General features: G+C 41.6%; 1 protein-coding gene across 1 annotated transcript in view; it reads right to left on the reverse strand.

Annotated features, from left to right (window-relative positions):
- The window catches only part of SORCS3 (sortilin related VPS10 domain containing receptor 3), a 273052-nt gene that overhangs the window by 174420 nt on the left and 82454 nt on the right, over positions 1–16178 (reverse strand). The window contains exon 2 of the mRNA XM_086899396.1: positions 8799–8866. Coding sequence (XP_086755522.1) covers positions 8799–8866 — 68 coding nt within the window. The remainder of the gene's footprint in view (positions 1–8798; positions 8867–16178) is intronic.

Here is a 16178-nt window from a genome sequence, read left to right on the forward strand (position 1 = left end):
CCTGTTAACAGGTGCGGCTCTGCTGATGCAGCAACAGTCACAACACCCACAGGATCTGCAACAGCAGGTTCTTGGCTGCAGACTCTCTCCTGAGTGCTGCCTTGCTACTTCTAAACAAGTAGGCAAAGCACTACAAACATACTTTACCTGCCAGCCCTGACAAGATGACTTCATAGGGACAGTGAGGCTTCAAAAGCACATTTGCTGTTGGCAGAGCTTCCTCTGACCCGCTCCACCAAAGCCCCAGAACTAAATGCCTGGGAACATGACCAGAGCTCAAAATTCATTGCTGATGAGATAGGATGTCTCCTTTCTTGAGGAGCCATAATCACAGAAATTCACCAATAAGGACAAGAAAACTACAATAAATATAGCATATATTAGCTGAGAACACAAGGACAAGAATATTCTTCCAGCTTCCTAGAACACTTCACTTTTTCCCCTCAACAAATTTTGTTAGTTCACACGGATTTCCTAATGCTTAGAAATCTAGACCAGAAATATCTTTTGGCATTAAATTCCCTAAAATTCCCATTTTACTATTCTAATTTTCTGGAATTCAATGACTAGAGATCTGAACAGGTCTAAGCTTCCATTGACCCAGCTGAGTGCCTAAAACGATTAGCTTTAAAATTAAATTACGCCAAAGATATTTTTGGTTGGTTTGTTCTAGGGTTGGGTTTTTTGAGGTTTTTTTTTTCAAACTACAATTTCAAAGAAAACTTCCAGGCCAATGAAATACCTTTACTTACAAAATTTGGTAGCATCCAAGAGACAACAACTGATGGAGAGCCCACCTGTGACATAAAAGACTCAAATCCCTTGTTTGAATAAGACAGCCACAGCATTTACACCAAATTATAAATATTTGTGTTACCTGTTAACCTGCCACAGAATATTCTAGGGAAAATATATGAAAAAGATAAAATACAGCATGATTTGTTCACAGGATCTGTCATCCTGTTCTCTGGACTCAGTAATATCCAAATCCCAAACTCACTAAAATACTGCGGAATATCATGTCTCCAGCACAATCCCAGCTATTCTATTGGATTAATTAAAGCATGAGTAGCTCATTGCTGACAAATAGATAACAAAAAAAAAAGATGTTTCTGAAACTCTGACCCAAAAGCTGTAAACTTGTCTGTTCCTTCAATGTTATAAAATAATTAATGTAAGTCATAGGCTGCTTCCACACTATCACCTTATTCAGCCAGCAGCAAAAATATCCTCCATTAATTCACTGAGTCCCCTTCTGAAATCCATTTACACTTTTATTATTTCTGCCTCACAACATCCTGTAACAATGAGTTACACCAAGTAATTACTTGAGGAATAAAAAAGCACTTCCCTTTATACTTATTCAGAGCAAGGGCTTGAACTTGGATCTTCCACACATAAGATTAGAGTGAGTTTCTCCCTGGAGAGATTCTCAGTCTCTCCTGTTGCAGCTCTTTTGTAGAATATAAATAATTCAAGAGGGATGGCTGGGGCTCTTACCTGAATCGTGGCAAATTAAAACAAAACACAAGCTGTTTTTTTCTCTCTACATTTTGTTTGGAATTCCACTTCCATGCCAGTAACATTTCCTCAAAAAGTTAGGAATTTGATAAATTACCTTTTCTTTTTGCTTCCCTGTATCCAGTTAGAAAACAAGATGTACCCAAAAGTTCCCAGATCTACTTATTTACCAGAGCATCCCAGTAGCCCAGTTTTGTCTATGAGATCAACACATATGTACAAACACACAGCCTCTCTAGGTATATTCAACTAGCACATTCCCCAGCCAAATGTATCTGCAGCATCCACAGTCAGTGACCAGCCCAGTCCTCTCACAGCCACACGTCTGAACATCAACAACCTCAGCAAAGCAGCCCCACTTCAAGCTGCAAAAGTGAACGGGGCACAGAGTGGGGATGTGAAGCACAGGCTGGACAGGAGTTACCTGCACACGAAAATGTGAACAGCTGTGCCCCCACCATGCAACACCAAAACGAGGTTCAGGGGCAGAAAGCAGCCAAAGCCAAGATTTACCTCTGTCTTCAGAGATTCACTGATAGAAATAAAGCATGGACATTTATTTTTAAAATAGCAGACTATCTAAAACACCATTACAATCTGCAGTTCTGTTTTTATTCCTTCTCTCCAATTCAGTAGGAATTCCACCAAGGAATAGGGATGAGCAGATGTAGGGGGAAGCACATTAATAAATCATAAGTGTCATTAAAATTTGTAAACTAATATCTTCTGGGAAGTCTTGGCAATTAGTCTCAGAGCTTTCTTGGCAAACAAAAAATTAATAAATCCAAAAGGCCCCCCTGTCTGATGACATCCCCACCCCCACAGAAAGGTCACTGATGAAGCAATTAAGAGACAAAACAAATGGACCATTCAGCAGGCTGGTACACAAAAGAGAAATGAGCTTCATGAAACAAAAGGACTATGGTATCTTAATAAGCAAAGGTGGGACTTCAATCCACACACCATCCCAAGACATGTACAAAGTCTTTAGACTCATCTGCTGGGCTATTATTTTTCATATGATTTTGCAGTGTCCCCCTTGGTCTCCAACATCTCTGAGGCAACATTAACACAATTAAAGCAAGGAACCACAAGAAAGCAAAGGTGTGAACATTTCTCTTCCCTTTTTGGAAAATCCTGGGATAAAACAGGGCTAGGGAAACATTAGGAATGAGGCAAATGAAACTTCTCTACAGAAGTTAGTCTTACACTTAAAAAATTAAGTATTAAAAAATTAAGTCTTATCTTTATTACTATTACTCATTTTGCCTAATCCTAAAGCATAGCCCTGAATTTAAGATAAGTCTATTAATTTGTATTACTGGTTTCCAAAACAGATAGTTAAAATGGTTTTAACTCACACTATTCCTTGTTGCAATGACAGCAACTCCTTCTGGTTTGAACTGCAAAGAATGTATGCTCTGGACACTACCTGGGACTCTGGCACATTTGAGGAGGGATAAACCTATGGTTCAATCTGTTTAAAAAAAATCTGTTAAAAAAGCCTTTTTTTTTTTTTTATTTTATTTTTAATTACTATGAATCATTCCATTCAGCTACACATAGCCCAATCAAATCTGAACAATCCCTTCAGTGTATTTCCTGACATCCACAGTAAATATTTGTTTAGATCACACTATTAAACAAAGGGCCACCATCTTCATTTGGCAGCTGCTAGCTCAGGAGTGGGCCAACCTTGCACCTACTGTTTGTGTCCCAAAGGGTTCCACTGTGGCTCCCATGCCATGATGACACCTATGGCATCTATCAGTGCCAGCCAGGCTGAACTGGACCAGGGCAAACTAAACCACCTACTGGGGGGGAACAACTAATAATCAGGGGTACTGGAGGTTAAGAACTGCACAGTTCTGGGATCTTGCTGAAGGTGTGCACTGATTGCAGCTCAGGGTGCTGGGAGCCTTGAGGAACAACTCTCGTCTCACACTGTGGTCATCTGCAGTAGTTCCCCATTGCCTTGGTTCTTCAGCAAACACAGTCTGCACCTAACAGCACTCAACCACAAAGATATTCATAGCTGGCTCCAGTAGCCTCAAAAAACTCACCATCATTAAGCTAAGATATTTATGCACTCTAGCCAAAAGCAACAGTAGAGATGCCAAACTTTTGGTTGCCCTGGTTTTCAAATCCAAGAGAGATCAGGGTGCTTGCACACACAGCTGGCTCCTTCCCTCCATGCCCTGATGGCTGACTGCAGATACAAGAATCCCTTCTCCTCATCAGCACAGGATTTCTGCACTTCGCAGCATTATTAAAAAGTGCCAAAAAGATGCAATAATAGGAAGCATTACTACTTTGAAAATCAGCTCCATTAATTTTACGCCTGAATACAATCATCCAGAAAATAGCACATATCGAAGATGCATGTCATCAGCATAAAAGTGGAAAATTATAAATGTAATCAAATTTGACAATACTGAGAGGAGATGTCAGCTGCTGGTCACAGAGACTGCATTTCAATACAGCAAACTCCAGCAAAACTACAATGCCCCAGTGGAGCCAAGCCAGTACTAAACAAGAGGTTGTGGCACAAACCAGAATTTGCCATTCACAATGCAGTCTAAATGATGTACTGGCATTGGGATAGAAACACCCTTAAGAAAGCTCTGTCATGACCTATTTCAGGTGTAGCTTATTACAGAGAGGATGATATGGAAATTTGAGTCAGGCTTTTTGAATCTCCTGACCCCTGACTTTACTCACCAGTCTTAGAGGCTGCTGTGCTTGGAGCAACCAGACCATGCCTCAGTTCCCAAAGGGCACTTCACATTCACCCCTTCCCACCTGCATCAGCCGTGGCTGAAGCCAGCTCTATGTGCCACACACAAGCCTAGGGCACAGAAAGCCTGAGCTGGGAAATTTTTGCAATTCCAGAGGTACACTGACACATGCTGAGGGTCTCTGGGGACCGTGGGAGGCTTAAGAGGCAATTCCATGGGAGGAAACAAAGTGAAGCCCTCTGGTAATTCAAACAGAACTGAATGAAACAGCAATGCACGACATAAGTCAGCCTGCAACCAAGCTGAGGGGTTTTACTCCTCTCCAAACTAGGGTTGCAGCTGCTGCATTTTGCAGCTGCCTCTATTAAAAAGCTGAAAGGGTTTTTTTTTCTAACTCAACAAAGAGACTAAGACAACAGACTAACCTCTTTAGGCACAGCAGCCACAAGAGTGAAAAAAAAAGCTTGGGGATTTTTGACTGCTGCCATGGAGACATAATTTCTTCGTTAATAAACAAGAAAACAAGGAATACATATACAAAAAAAAAACCTTCAGCAGCATTTTAGCCTCTTAAACAGAAAGAGTTAATCACAATTTTGGGTAAATGCATGGGCCAGCATTATGTGCAATCAGATAATTTAGCCAGGACAACAGCCAGAGGAGGGAACTCCAGGGGACCTATCTGAGGTGTGTAAAATGGTAGCAGGGACTCAGAGCTGACACATGCAAGTGCTTGCACTTTGAAAGAAAATCTAAACTGCTCCCCACTGCCCAATTAGCTGATGTGTTGCAGTCATGGCTGTGGTATTGACCATAAATAGCACTTTGGTCACGTGTACATCTTCTGGATCACCCTGCTGTCTGTCTTCACCTGAGATTCCCTTGAGAAGGAAGCTGTCTTTTTAGCTACTGCAATCCAAATAAATAAATAAATAAAATTAATACATTTCTGAGTGCTAAAAAAGGCAACAATGGAAAACCTTTTGTTCCAGTTACCTTTGCAGAAAGAAACTGCTCAATATGCACTGGTTGACACAGTTGAAAACATTTTAAATATTACAATATCGACTTTAAATACTTATCCAAAATATCATGTTCCCAAAACCCTGTCTCAATACTGTATAGCTTAAACAATTCCCACAAAGAGCCTGGCACCTACTTCTTAGAGAGAGAGTTCATATTTCATACAGATCACTCCTGTATGCTTACAGCTCCTCGTGGACAATGAAGTTTGATGGAGGGATCCTGGCCTACAGACAGCCTGGGAATTAGAGTCTGGGAATCTGAAATGCTCAAACAGCACTTCCAATCAAAACCATATAAGTTTACAGATTTAAAGGGAAAATTGTTTTCCTTTTGTTGATGGAGAAGAGGTGTTAGTGGGGTGAAAAAAAAAATTCTACAGAAAGCATATGGCAATCCCTTAATCCATTTTTTATTTAAAGCTGGCTGGATTCTCAACTACACAGATAATTCTCTGGGAAGTGAGAACTGATGAAGGGTTTGCATGTCTAAAAGCTTAAATATTTTTTACAGTTATATTTGTTGACCTATGAAAAAGACCTCTCTCCAGAAATTCATAAACAACTCACACCATCACAAGTATAGCAAAGCAGCAATAAAGTACCTTCCTTTCATAGGAGGAAAATTATCACCTCCACTCAACTCTGTGGGAAAATCAAAAATCTAAACCACAACTGACAGGTATCTCCTGTGATGAAGAAGAGATGTGGCACTCACAAGGAAGAGTGTGTGTGTGGGTGTGTGTTTTTAACTTGAAGCTGGCTGCTTCAGTAGCAATAGAGACCTTTTCTGTGATTGTTTGAGCCCCAGAAGCATGAATTTGGCTATTAGAGCAAGGTCTGTCTTCCTGCATTCACATGCTGACTAGCATTTCCCCTGTCTAAGCTCTTATCAGCCTGATATAGGAGCAGTTTTCAACGTAACTTCTAATTCTCCTCTCTTCCTCTGTTGCTCTCACTCCCTTTTTTAATTACATTCGGGATGTTTTCTTATTGATTTACTTGTTTTTGTATTTAGATGCAGGGATTAGAAATTCTTTTTATATAGCAATTCAGTTTTCCATTAAAAGAAGCCTCTCATGCTATAAACCCAGGGGGAACGGAGGAGGAGATTTTGATGCATGGAGCAGGTGGAGGCAAGATGGTATTTGGAGATTGCCTTGCACTCTGCTCTATCTCAGCATCCTCTGCTGTGTGATTCATTGCTCTCTGCCACAAAAGCCACACTCCTCTCTTGTGAAGGCAACTGTATTTGCCAAGTGGTCAGGATAGATATCATACTGCACCACTGCTCAGATGGGCAGGACTTCTGGCTAGCAGAAAGGATTAGTCGCATTTTCAGAACACAGGGAAAAAAAAAAAACAAAAAAAAAAACCAAAAAATCACCCCCCCCCACCACACCCCTTGGAAATGTACATATCATCTTTTGGTACTTAATCGATGTTGCATTCAGTTTGTGACTGATCTGGGGGCTCAAAGAGTCTAAAAAAAGTAACTAAAGAAAGCAAATCTATTGTCAGCAAGCAGGCTTACATTCGTTCTGCAAAAATAAACCCTGCTTTTAAAATTTTCAGGGTCTCAAAACCAAAAAGAAAATATTGAAAAACATCAATTTAAATAATGCAAAGATTTAGGGGCCTGAATGTGCAAGTAAAACAGGAAATCCCATGAAAAGGAGTATTTATCTAGCTTATTTATTACACTATTTGCATTTCTACAATGTCCTTTGCAGAGAAACTCTCTGCATAGATGCTCTCCAGGATTCCACACTCCCCTGTCAAGTAAAACATAGCTTATTCCTGAATTCTCCAAGTAGAAAATAACATTTAGAGCCCAGGAAATCTACCTACTACCTCTGACCCTGAGCTTTCCTCACAGACCTAGGAAACACCTGGAAAGTTCTAGCTTCTGAAACACTCTCAATCTCCAGCCCTCCCAATGGCCCCTGTTTCACTGGAGACAAAATGCAGAAGTGTTCCAGAACACGCTGAAAGACTCTCACAAAGAAGCATGTATTCCCAGCTGGCCATGTGCTGGATACTTTCAATTGTATTGGTGATTAATTACATTTCAATCACTTTGAGAATCCTCCAAAAGGGGTGCTGTCATTACCTTTCTGCAGAGCTCAGGTGATGCTGCAAGCTCAGGATTAAGACAAGGTTTGCCTGTTTGTTACATTATTTATGCAGAGCAGATTGTTTGGCAATTACATTTAAAGCACAATCACAGTACCATTTGTACTTGCTACGTAAAGAGGCAAAAGTTTTTTAAGGCATTAATACCTTGAAAAGTACCAGGGTAAGTGGAAATGACTGTTCTCTCTTATTAGCTTGCATGGTTATTTATACTTTTGCAGATTACCATGGTGCAGTGCAATTAGGCTTCTTAAGTACTGTTCAAAATTGAGAAGTTTCAAAAGCTCTACTGAGTAATTAACCCTCAAATACATTTACAGGAATAAAGCTGCAGCAAATGGCCAAAGCCTGTTCCAAACATGGGCTTTTAGATCACCTGTGAAGAAAGAAGTACAAGAGACCATCTGCCAAGAAGGGTTCCCACCCAAGAAATGCACTGACTTCCACCAACTACACCTTGAGCAGGTTTCACAACAGGTGTAATACACCAGGTAAATCTGGAACAAGGCACTTGGTCTCACCAGCCCCAGGCTGCCGGGTTTTTTAATTCTTTTTTTTTTTTCAAATGTACCTAGGGTAAAAATCACCTGATAGCATTTCTGTTAAAGGCATACCACTCCACAGGCAAGATGAAACAATTTGGTGATTTCAAAGGTCAAAGAACTGACCTGTTTATAGGGGTGAATTTGGGGACTGAGGGGATTTTAGGTTACTTCTTTATTTTAAATGCAGACACATACTTCCAAACACACACTCTCCAGAGCATGTTTGCCCAGGGTAGGACAGTCCACCTCCCATGCCAGCCTAGGAACAAGGCAGCTCTGTGACAGCATCCAAGTACATCCACAGTGGAGACACCAGCACTCTGCTGTGGCATCTCTAGTCCTTCAGCAGCTTCTCTCCATACAGCCCAACACACAGGCACTACCAAGATGACCATCTTATCTCACAGGGGTGAGTAACACAGCTAAGATTTTATCATACACTGTGTTTTATTCCTTCTCAGACACAGTTCCAGCAAGTGTGTACCCATCTATAGAGCCTGTTCTCATTGCCAGCCTCACAGCAGAGAGGGGAAGGAAGGGACTTCTCTAAGGACACTCAAAGGTGAGAAGGAAACCAAGCTCCTCTGCATGCCAGGGAAGTGCCATTAGATGATGAAACCCTCTTATTTGCAGACCTCACTTTATTAAAGGAATATGTCCTAATCATGTATCCCTTTTGCAAAGAGCAACTCTATTTGTCTCAGATTCTTTGCCAGCTCCTGCTCTGATGAACTCAAGACACTCCCCCATGGCCACACCCTGGATCACCCCCAGTTTTAGAAGAGATACAGTACAACCCTCCATACCAGTTGCTGTGATTTCCACAACCCACATACCTCCACAGTGAACTCTCCGTAACACTCCCCAGGTTGAAGTCGTAGAGCTTTGTCAGAATGAGAATCACCTAGAGAGGGGAAAGGGAGGGAGGGAGAAAGAGAGAAAGGGAAAAGAGGAGAAAAAAAAAGGTTGATGTTAGATTTTTTAACAATACACAGGGCATCTGAAACCACCCAAAGGAGAGCTGAGCATTTATCCATTAAAGTTGCAGTATTATAGGATAAAGCAGGTTTAAAAAGTAAAATGGGAAATCATTAGCTTAGTGCATTGTATAACCAGTAACACTTATTTTAATCCCAAAATGTTTTGCATTTGAAATAAAACATGCTGCCAGGAATTAATCAGATTTTGTGAGCTGACCTCTCTGCAACTACAATTATTCAAAGTCAGGGATGGAATCAAATGCACCCTTGCTAATTCAATAGCTCAATCTAAGATTACAGTCAACTTCTTTTGTCTCTCAACATTCTGTCACTAATTATTCAGTCTCCATGGAAAGAACGGGCAAGTTTTTTTATGCAGATCCCCATGCAAAAACATGATGACCAAAACAGGCCATCTTGCCTAGAGCCATCTCTGTTTTCTCCATCTGCTGTCACTGACTCCAGAGCATAGGAATTCCTACATGCCATCACCTTTCCACAGTAGTAAGAGGGATAAGTAGTGTGACATTCTACATATGCACTGAGCAAGACAGACCTCCACGTGGATCTGCAGTGCTCGAGGAGGGTCAGAGGCTCCCGGGCTCACTGACTTTCTGGAGAAAACACTCCTGAGTCATGCCCCTGCAAAGCTGAGGTTGGGGGAGAGGGGAGTTAAACAGTACATGGGGGACCACAGAGGAATATACTTTCCTTCTGATGTATCTGGTGCTCTGACCTCAGATTTCACAAGTAAATGTAATCCTCCTAGTTACAAGCTACATTGCCCAATGCCCTTCTCTCCAGAAAGGCAGTTATGCATTCTGATAATGCATAACTTGGGAGCCTTTGTGCAAGTTCCCAGGCTCACATGGGATGGGAACCTGTGCAGAGAGAACACAGGCTTCTCAGTGGAAGGCAAGAGCGTTTGAGATCTGCTCTGTGCCTTTTTAGCATAACACCATACAGTTCATTCACTTGGATTCTACAGGACCAGCCTCAAGGAAGAGTTCCAGGGCACCTCTTCATTTTTGTTTTGCATAGTTTTAACATTTCAGCATCATTTCCTCCTTGCAGGACTCAAGCACAGGCCAGTTTCCCTGACATCTGTGAGAGAGCATCTAGGGCAATGAGTTAGCAGGTTTGTGAGCAGTTACTTCACAGTTTGCCTAAAAGGTGGGTCCAAGTGAGAGATATGTCTCAAATGGCTGAGTTCATTAATGTTTTCCTATGCAACAAGGATCTCTGCTCATACAAAAGCCAGGCCTCCCTCCCTCCTCCTCCTCCCACAGCAGTGGGACCAGCCATAGCTTTCATTGGGCTTTCCCAGCTGAAAGTCTGATGGGTGCAGAGTTTAAAGCTTTGCAGAAAAATGCCAAAGGATTAATCAATATCACAGCTGCTGCAGCACTTGCTTACAGTCAGCATAATACCAGGAAAAAACCTGTTCAAATTGTAAGGGACCTTGGTACGTGACTATGCAATCAGTGCCCAACTTAATGATTTTAGAATAGATGCTCCGAGCATTCCTCCCTCTCCTGGATCCACTTTTACTATCCTATATTGCATATTTCCTTTTATTTCCCCACGCAGAGACCTTTAGGAAGAATATAATAGCCAAGCTGCTTCCAGCAGGGTGTGAAAAGAAACCTACCAGGCAGATTTGAGTCAGCATATGCAAGTCCACGTCAGCTGAAACCAGCGCTATGCTATGGGGAAATAAGGCTAACATCCTTTTTTAATGCAGCTGAAACCCTGCACACACCTTCCCATACAAAGGGGCAAGAGCCAGCTGCAAGTTGCAGCAACCCAGGATTGTACGGTTTGTGTGCCTCGTCCCCTTACAGCCAGCAGGACAGCCTTCTCCCAGCCAAAACCCAATGAGAATGACATTTTTAGGATGTTCTCTATATTCCCACGGGCACTTGGCCAGCCCTCCTCTCAAGACTCTCTAGGAAGCCATGCACTGTAGCACAAGCCCTGCCTGCCCTGAAATTACACCCCTTGTATTGCTCACAGCTGTGGTGAGGTTTCACAAAGTTTACACATTTCAGAGTCCAAGCACATTAAAGACAGCTGTTCAGTGGATCCTGGATTCATTCCTAGACATTGTAAATAAAATCTCTGTGTCTTGGTCAAATTTCAACAGATTCTATCTTATTTCTACCCTAAATTGCAATCACAACTAAAGGCAGCATCCATAGTCTCCCAGCTCTTTGTGCATCTCTCCCCAGATCTCCTATGCCCTGTATTTTTGAAGACATCATTTATATATTACCACCCTGCAAATCCCAGGATAACAACAGCTTTACAGAAGTGGGCTGAATGCTACTCAGCTCCTGGGTATAAAATCATAGTAAAAACACGTTGTTTAGTATGACTTTTCTGGATTTTTGCCCAGCATGACTGACTAACATCCATCTCTACTTGTTGGTGCTGCATGGAAAGCACAAGTGTGAACATCCTTTTGCAGTATCTTACACAGGGTCCCAGGAAATAGCAGGAGTTGCCTGAGGCAATGGTAACACCTACAGTAACCTGTCCCTAAAATCACTCACCACATGAACCTAGGACAGGCAACATTCCCACACCGCTAACCCAGGCAGCTTCCACTCTGCTCCCGCTTGCTTTTGAGAAAAAACAGCCCAGATTCAATAAAGGCAACTCTTGCAATGGTTTGGGAGTCTGAAAGCCAGAGAGGATCTGAGAGTCTGAACACACAACCCTCCCAAGAAAAGCTGCAAAAGCACTTTGCTGCCTTGTGAGACCACAGAGCAAACTCAGCTGCTCAGGAACTATCGCAGGGTCGAGACACAGACAAGAGCCTGAAAGGCAGAGCTGGATCCCGAGCTGCTTCCATGGGGTGTGTTTGACACAGCTCTGCAGAGGAAACGTCAAACCCTTTCAAGAGGATCTTCTGAGGCCCCATCAGGCTGCCCCAGCCATGATAAGAAGAAACATGAAGCAGGGGCGGATGAGGAAATGTAGATTTTCTAAGACATTGTGTTGTTTGAATGCTTCAGCTGAAAAAGAACAGCACAAAATAGGAGGAAAATTGGACACATCTTCCAAAACTGAATTCTGACAGGAGAAAGAAAAATTAAAAAGGGAAAAACCTTCATTGACTCAGGCTGAGACATTTGATTCCAATTTCTGCTTTGTAGTTGAAGAAGCTCAGCTTGTTTTTGTCAACACTAAAAAATGACCCTTTTTTTCTATGGCAGTGAAATTTTGCATGAAAATCTTGATGGTTTTCATTTTAAAAGCTGAATTCTACAGAAAATTGGAGATTTTACAGTTAAGGCACGATTTCAAAACAAAAACATTTTCTTCCCCTGAACTGTCAGAAATCTGGAATTGCCACCCCATAGAAAATGCCCACTCTGGAACATAAATTAAAATTTTGCTCTGAGAAAAAGAAATTTATTAAGTTTCAAGAAATTCAGAAACAGCAAAAATCTTACACTTAGGCATAATTTAATCAAAATAAAGAAAACACCTTTGTAGTGCCAAATTAAATTGTTTCTATTCATCAAACCAATCTTTCTAAAATTAATTCCAAGTCAGCTCAATGTTAAATTGCATTTTGCTATGGGATCATACTTCTACTTCAGGAAATACAGCTCAGATATGAAGTTTCCTCATCTCCTGCAGGCTAGGCTCCACACACACACTGTGCTTCCCAGGACACCCCAGGGCAGGTGTCCCTTGGGACACCGAGCAGCTCAGCTGGTTGAGAATGAAAAAACCAGTCTGTAGGACAGAGTGTGGAAATAGGGAGGCTGAATTACAGCTCCCTTAAGGCAATACAATCCCTCCAGAAAATGCAATTTCAAGCTGAGCTTACACAAAACTTAATGACCTGAATAATTTAACAAATTGTTTTGGTTTTGTAGACAGAAATGGTAATGGAGAAAGGATAATCAGAAAAAATATATTTTCTTTGGAAAGAGGCGATGTTCCAGTTCTACAAGAATTTTCTTCTGTGCTTTATTTTTCACACATGCATCTCCACATTACATATAGGTTGGAGGTTTTTTCACTGTCTACTAAATACCCTGCTTTAAGGCTTACATAAAAAAATGCCAACACCTGTCAATCATTTCCCTTAAAGGGCCTATACTTCAATACAGATTAAGAGCCTCTGGCACTGAGGAATCCTGACACAATGCTCTATAGCATACTAAACCACTAAATCTAGATTTGATATGATGGACCACTTCTCTAAAACAAGGCCAGCAAGTGTCCAAAACTGTCCAATTCAGCAGCCTTGAGTCTTGACACAACTTGGCTGGCATGAAAGCAAAAAAATCACAACTAGGAACATTAGCCCATGGTTCATTCCGTCTCCAAAACACATCCCTGAAGGGATCCCTATTGTTCAGACAATTATCAGAATCTCCAAGCCCACAAATCACAAAAGTACTCAGAAGCTTTTCAGAGTGTTTGGTGGCGTAACAATCTTCCATGCCAATAAAATTTTACTACGAAGGAAAATTACTTTAGTTCATTAAACCCAGCTCCAGATCTTGCCAATTCTAAACTGGCAAAGTGCTTTGCATATACCCCAGAGTGGAATATATAATGTCTGTTTCCCACAAATTAAGAGTGCAAAGGCACTGCAGTTCCTTCAGCAGGTTGACAGTGAGCTTCAGGACAAGTAAAAGCACCACACCAAAGCCTGTCAGGCTCCTGTGACAGGGGACATTCATGTGAGAGACACAAGAGGGAAGAGCACAGCAAAGAACGTAGATGTCAGACAGACATCTGAAAGGCCAGCTCCGATCCACTTCACAAAACATCTCTTCTCTGAGTGATCCTGCTACATCAGCACAGAGATTAACACAACTCATCAGCAGCCCTGTGCACATATTTGCCAAGTGTAATTAATAAAGAGTACAGGGATGAGCACTAGGCAGCAGAGAGCACAACAGAAAGAGGGCAGACAAATTTACATGTCAGAAATGAGAGCCCTCCACTCACTTGCTCTGGCAAGTTGGGGTCTCTGTCTCCTGCCCACAGACATATTTATATTTCCATGATGCTTGCAACATTTTCTACCCTCCAAGCCAGCCACAGGAAGCTTGTCTGCAATTTCCATCTGCCATTCCCCAATCCATATGAGAACAACAGCACCCAAGAAATAAATTTCAAATGTGAGCAACCACAGGATACTGGGAACCAGTGTCAGTTAAATGCTCATAGCCAAAGACAAACTGGTTTAAAATGTTCTGGGACTTAAAACACCAGCAGCACTGATCTATGCAGGTCCCTAAGATTTTCTTCTTTGGGCTTTTTGGGGTTTTTTTTGTTTGTTTTGGGTTTCTTTTTTGTGGTGGTGGTGGGTGGTTTCAAAGGCACAAGATTATTAACTAAAGATGGACTGATTGGCAAGCACATGGACATGCACATTCATGACCATGGATTTCTAAGGCACTCTTCCATGCAATCTCTTCATTCAAAGCTAATTCTGTCAAAAGTCACCAATACCAGCCTAATTTTTCCCAAACAAACACTCAAAAGATGGGGAAGGGACCATTTACATGTTCAATGTATATTTGTGCTAGGCTGACCCCAACCAGCAACTAAGCACCAACCCAGACACTGACTGTCCCACCCCAGGTTGATGGAGGAGAAAACCAGAACAGCAAAAGTGAAAAAAACCTTTTAATTCCTGACAGAGACATTTTCATTAGTCAAGGTAAGGGAAGAAACTATAAATAAACAAACAAGTGATATAAAGGCCGTCACTGACTGTCCTCCCCAGCAGACCGATGCAAAATCAGTCTTAGAACATAGTTTCTATTGCTGAGGATGATGTTGTATGGAACACAACACCTTTTTGAACTCCTTCTTGGGTAGGCAGAGTGAGAAACAGAAACCTGACACTGTGAAGCTCTGTTCAGCTACACCTAAAACACTGATGTGCTATCAGCACTGTTTTAACCAAGAATTCCAAGCACAGCAAGGCACAGGCTGCTCTGAAGAAAATTATTCCAGCACAAGTGTTTTCCTAGGTCAAGGTAGAGTGATTCTCAAAAACAGTCACTACATAATCCTGGTCTCATCAAAATCTCTTCACAAAAATACAACCTCAAAAATATGTGTGCATGTGAGTGATCACACTACACAACGCCACCATCCTCATTTCCACTGGAGGTCTGAGTGCAGTTGCCAATACCCAAGAGTGCTATCTCCAGTTGTGAGAATCATATAGAACTATTACAAAACTCCCAGGAGAGGAATTTAAATTCCACAGGTGTTAACAGATTCTGCAAGCATCACCACAATGAAGCAAGGCAAGTAATGGCATCTTTGTTTTACTGATGAGGAGGCAGAGAGAGGCTAAGTGAAATTTTAAGTGTTTCTCTACATGGAAACACTCAGAAAGAAGAATCCAAATCAATTTTTAAGAGTTTGGTTCAATCCACTTTGCAAATATATACGAAAAATCAAAGACCACTTTATTCTCAAAAAGAGTCTCCATCGAGAAATTCAGCATAGCTGAGAGAATCCAATTTAGCACATTTTGATAATTTAAGATAAGAGGCATCATCTGGAAGATAAAACACCAATCTGAGTTCACCGAGAGTAAGAGAATGATTAGGTGAATATGAACACATACACCTTAAATACCAATCTCTCATTTTTCCCCAGTCTAGTGAGCACAGCTGCAGAAAACTTATCTCCAGATAATAGGAATTAATGAATAGCACATTGTAAGACACAAGAAGAAAACAGCAGAGGTACTGACAACAAACACAGGCCAAATCCTGCCCCTGGAAATCAGAGTAGCACTTGTATAGGAGTAAAGCTTTGCCAGCTTAACCTGCAGCAAAGGACTTTTCCTTACTTTTTGTCCTTTTTTTTTTAATCTCTGAAGAGACAAAAATGATCTGTGGGTGGCTTCAGGCAGAGCGTGTAAAAGAGCCCTCTAAAATTGAAAGAGACAAGTCTCAAGATCACACACAGAGGCAAAACATGTTCCAGTGAACCTGTGATCTCCAAACAGCTGAGACTATCAAATCTGTCCTCAAAACAAGAACCAGTAACTAAAAGGAGGATATTCGCCTTTAATCCTCCTTTGCCTGTGTTGCTTTATCACTTTCCAGTAGGAAAACTGCCACAGCAGGCTCCTTCTGTCACCTGCCCTCCTCCCTTTTAGTATAAATCAGGCAGCACAATGGGCTGGAGCCAGAGCAGAAGCCTTCCCACTGGCACAGCTGGAGACAGATCACA

The sequence above is a fragment of the Cyanistes caeruleus genome, chromosome 8, assembly GCF_971803275.1.
Source record: "Cyanistes caeruleus chromosome 8, bCyaCae1.hap1.1, whole genome shotgun sequence".
NCBI lineage: Eukaryota > Metazoa > Chordata > Aves > Passeriformes > Paridae > Cyanistes > Cyanistes caeruleus.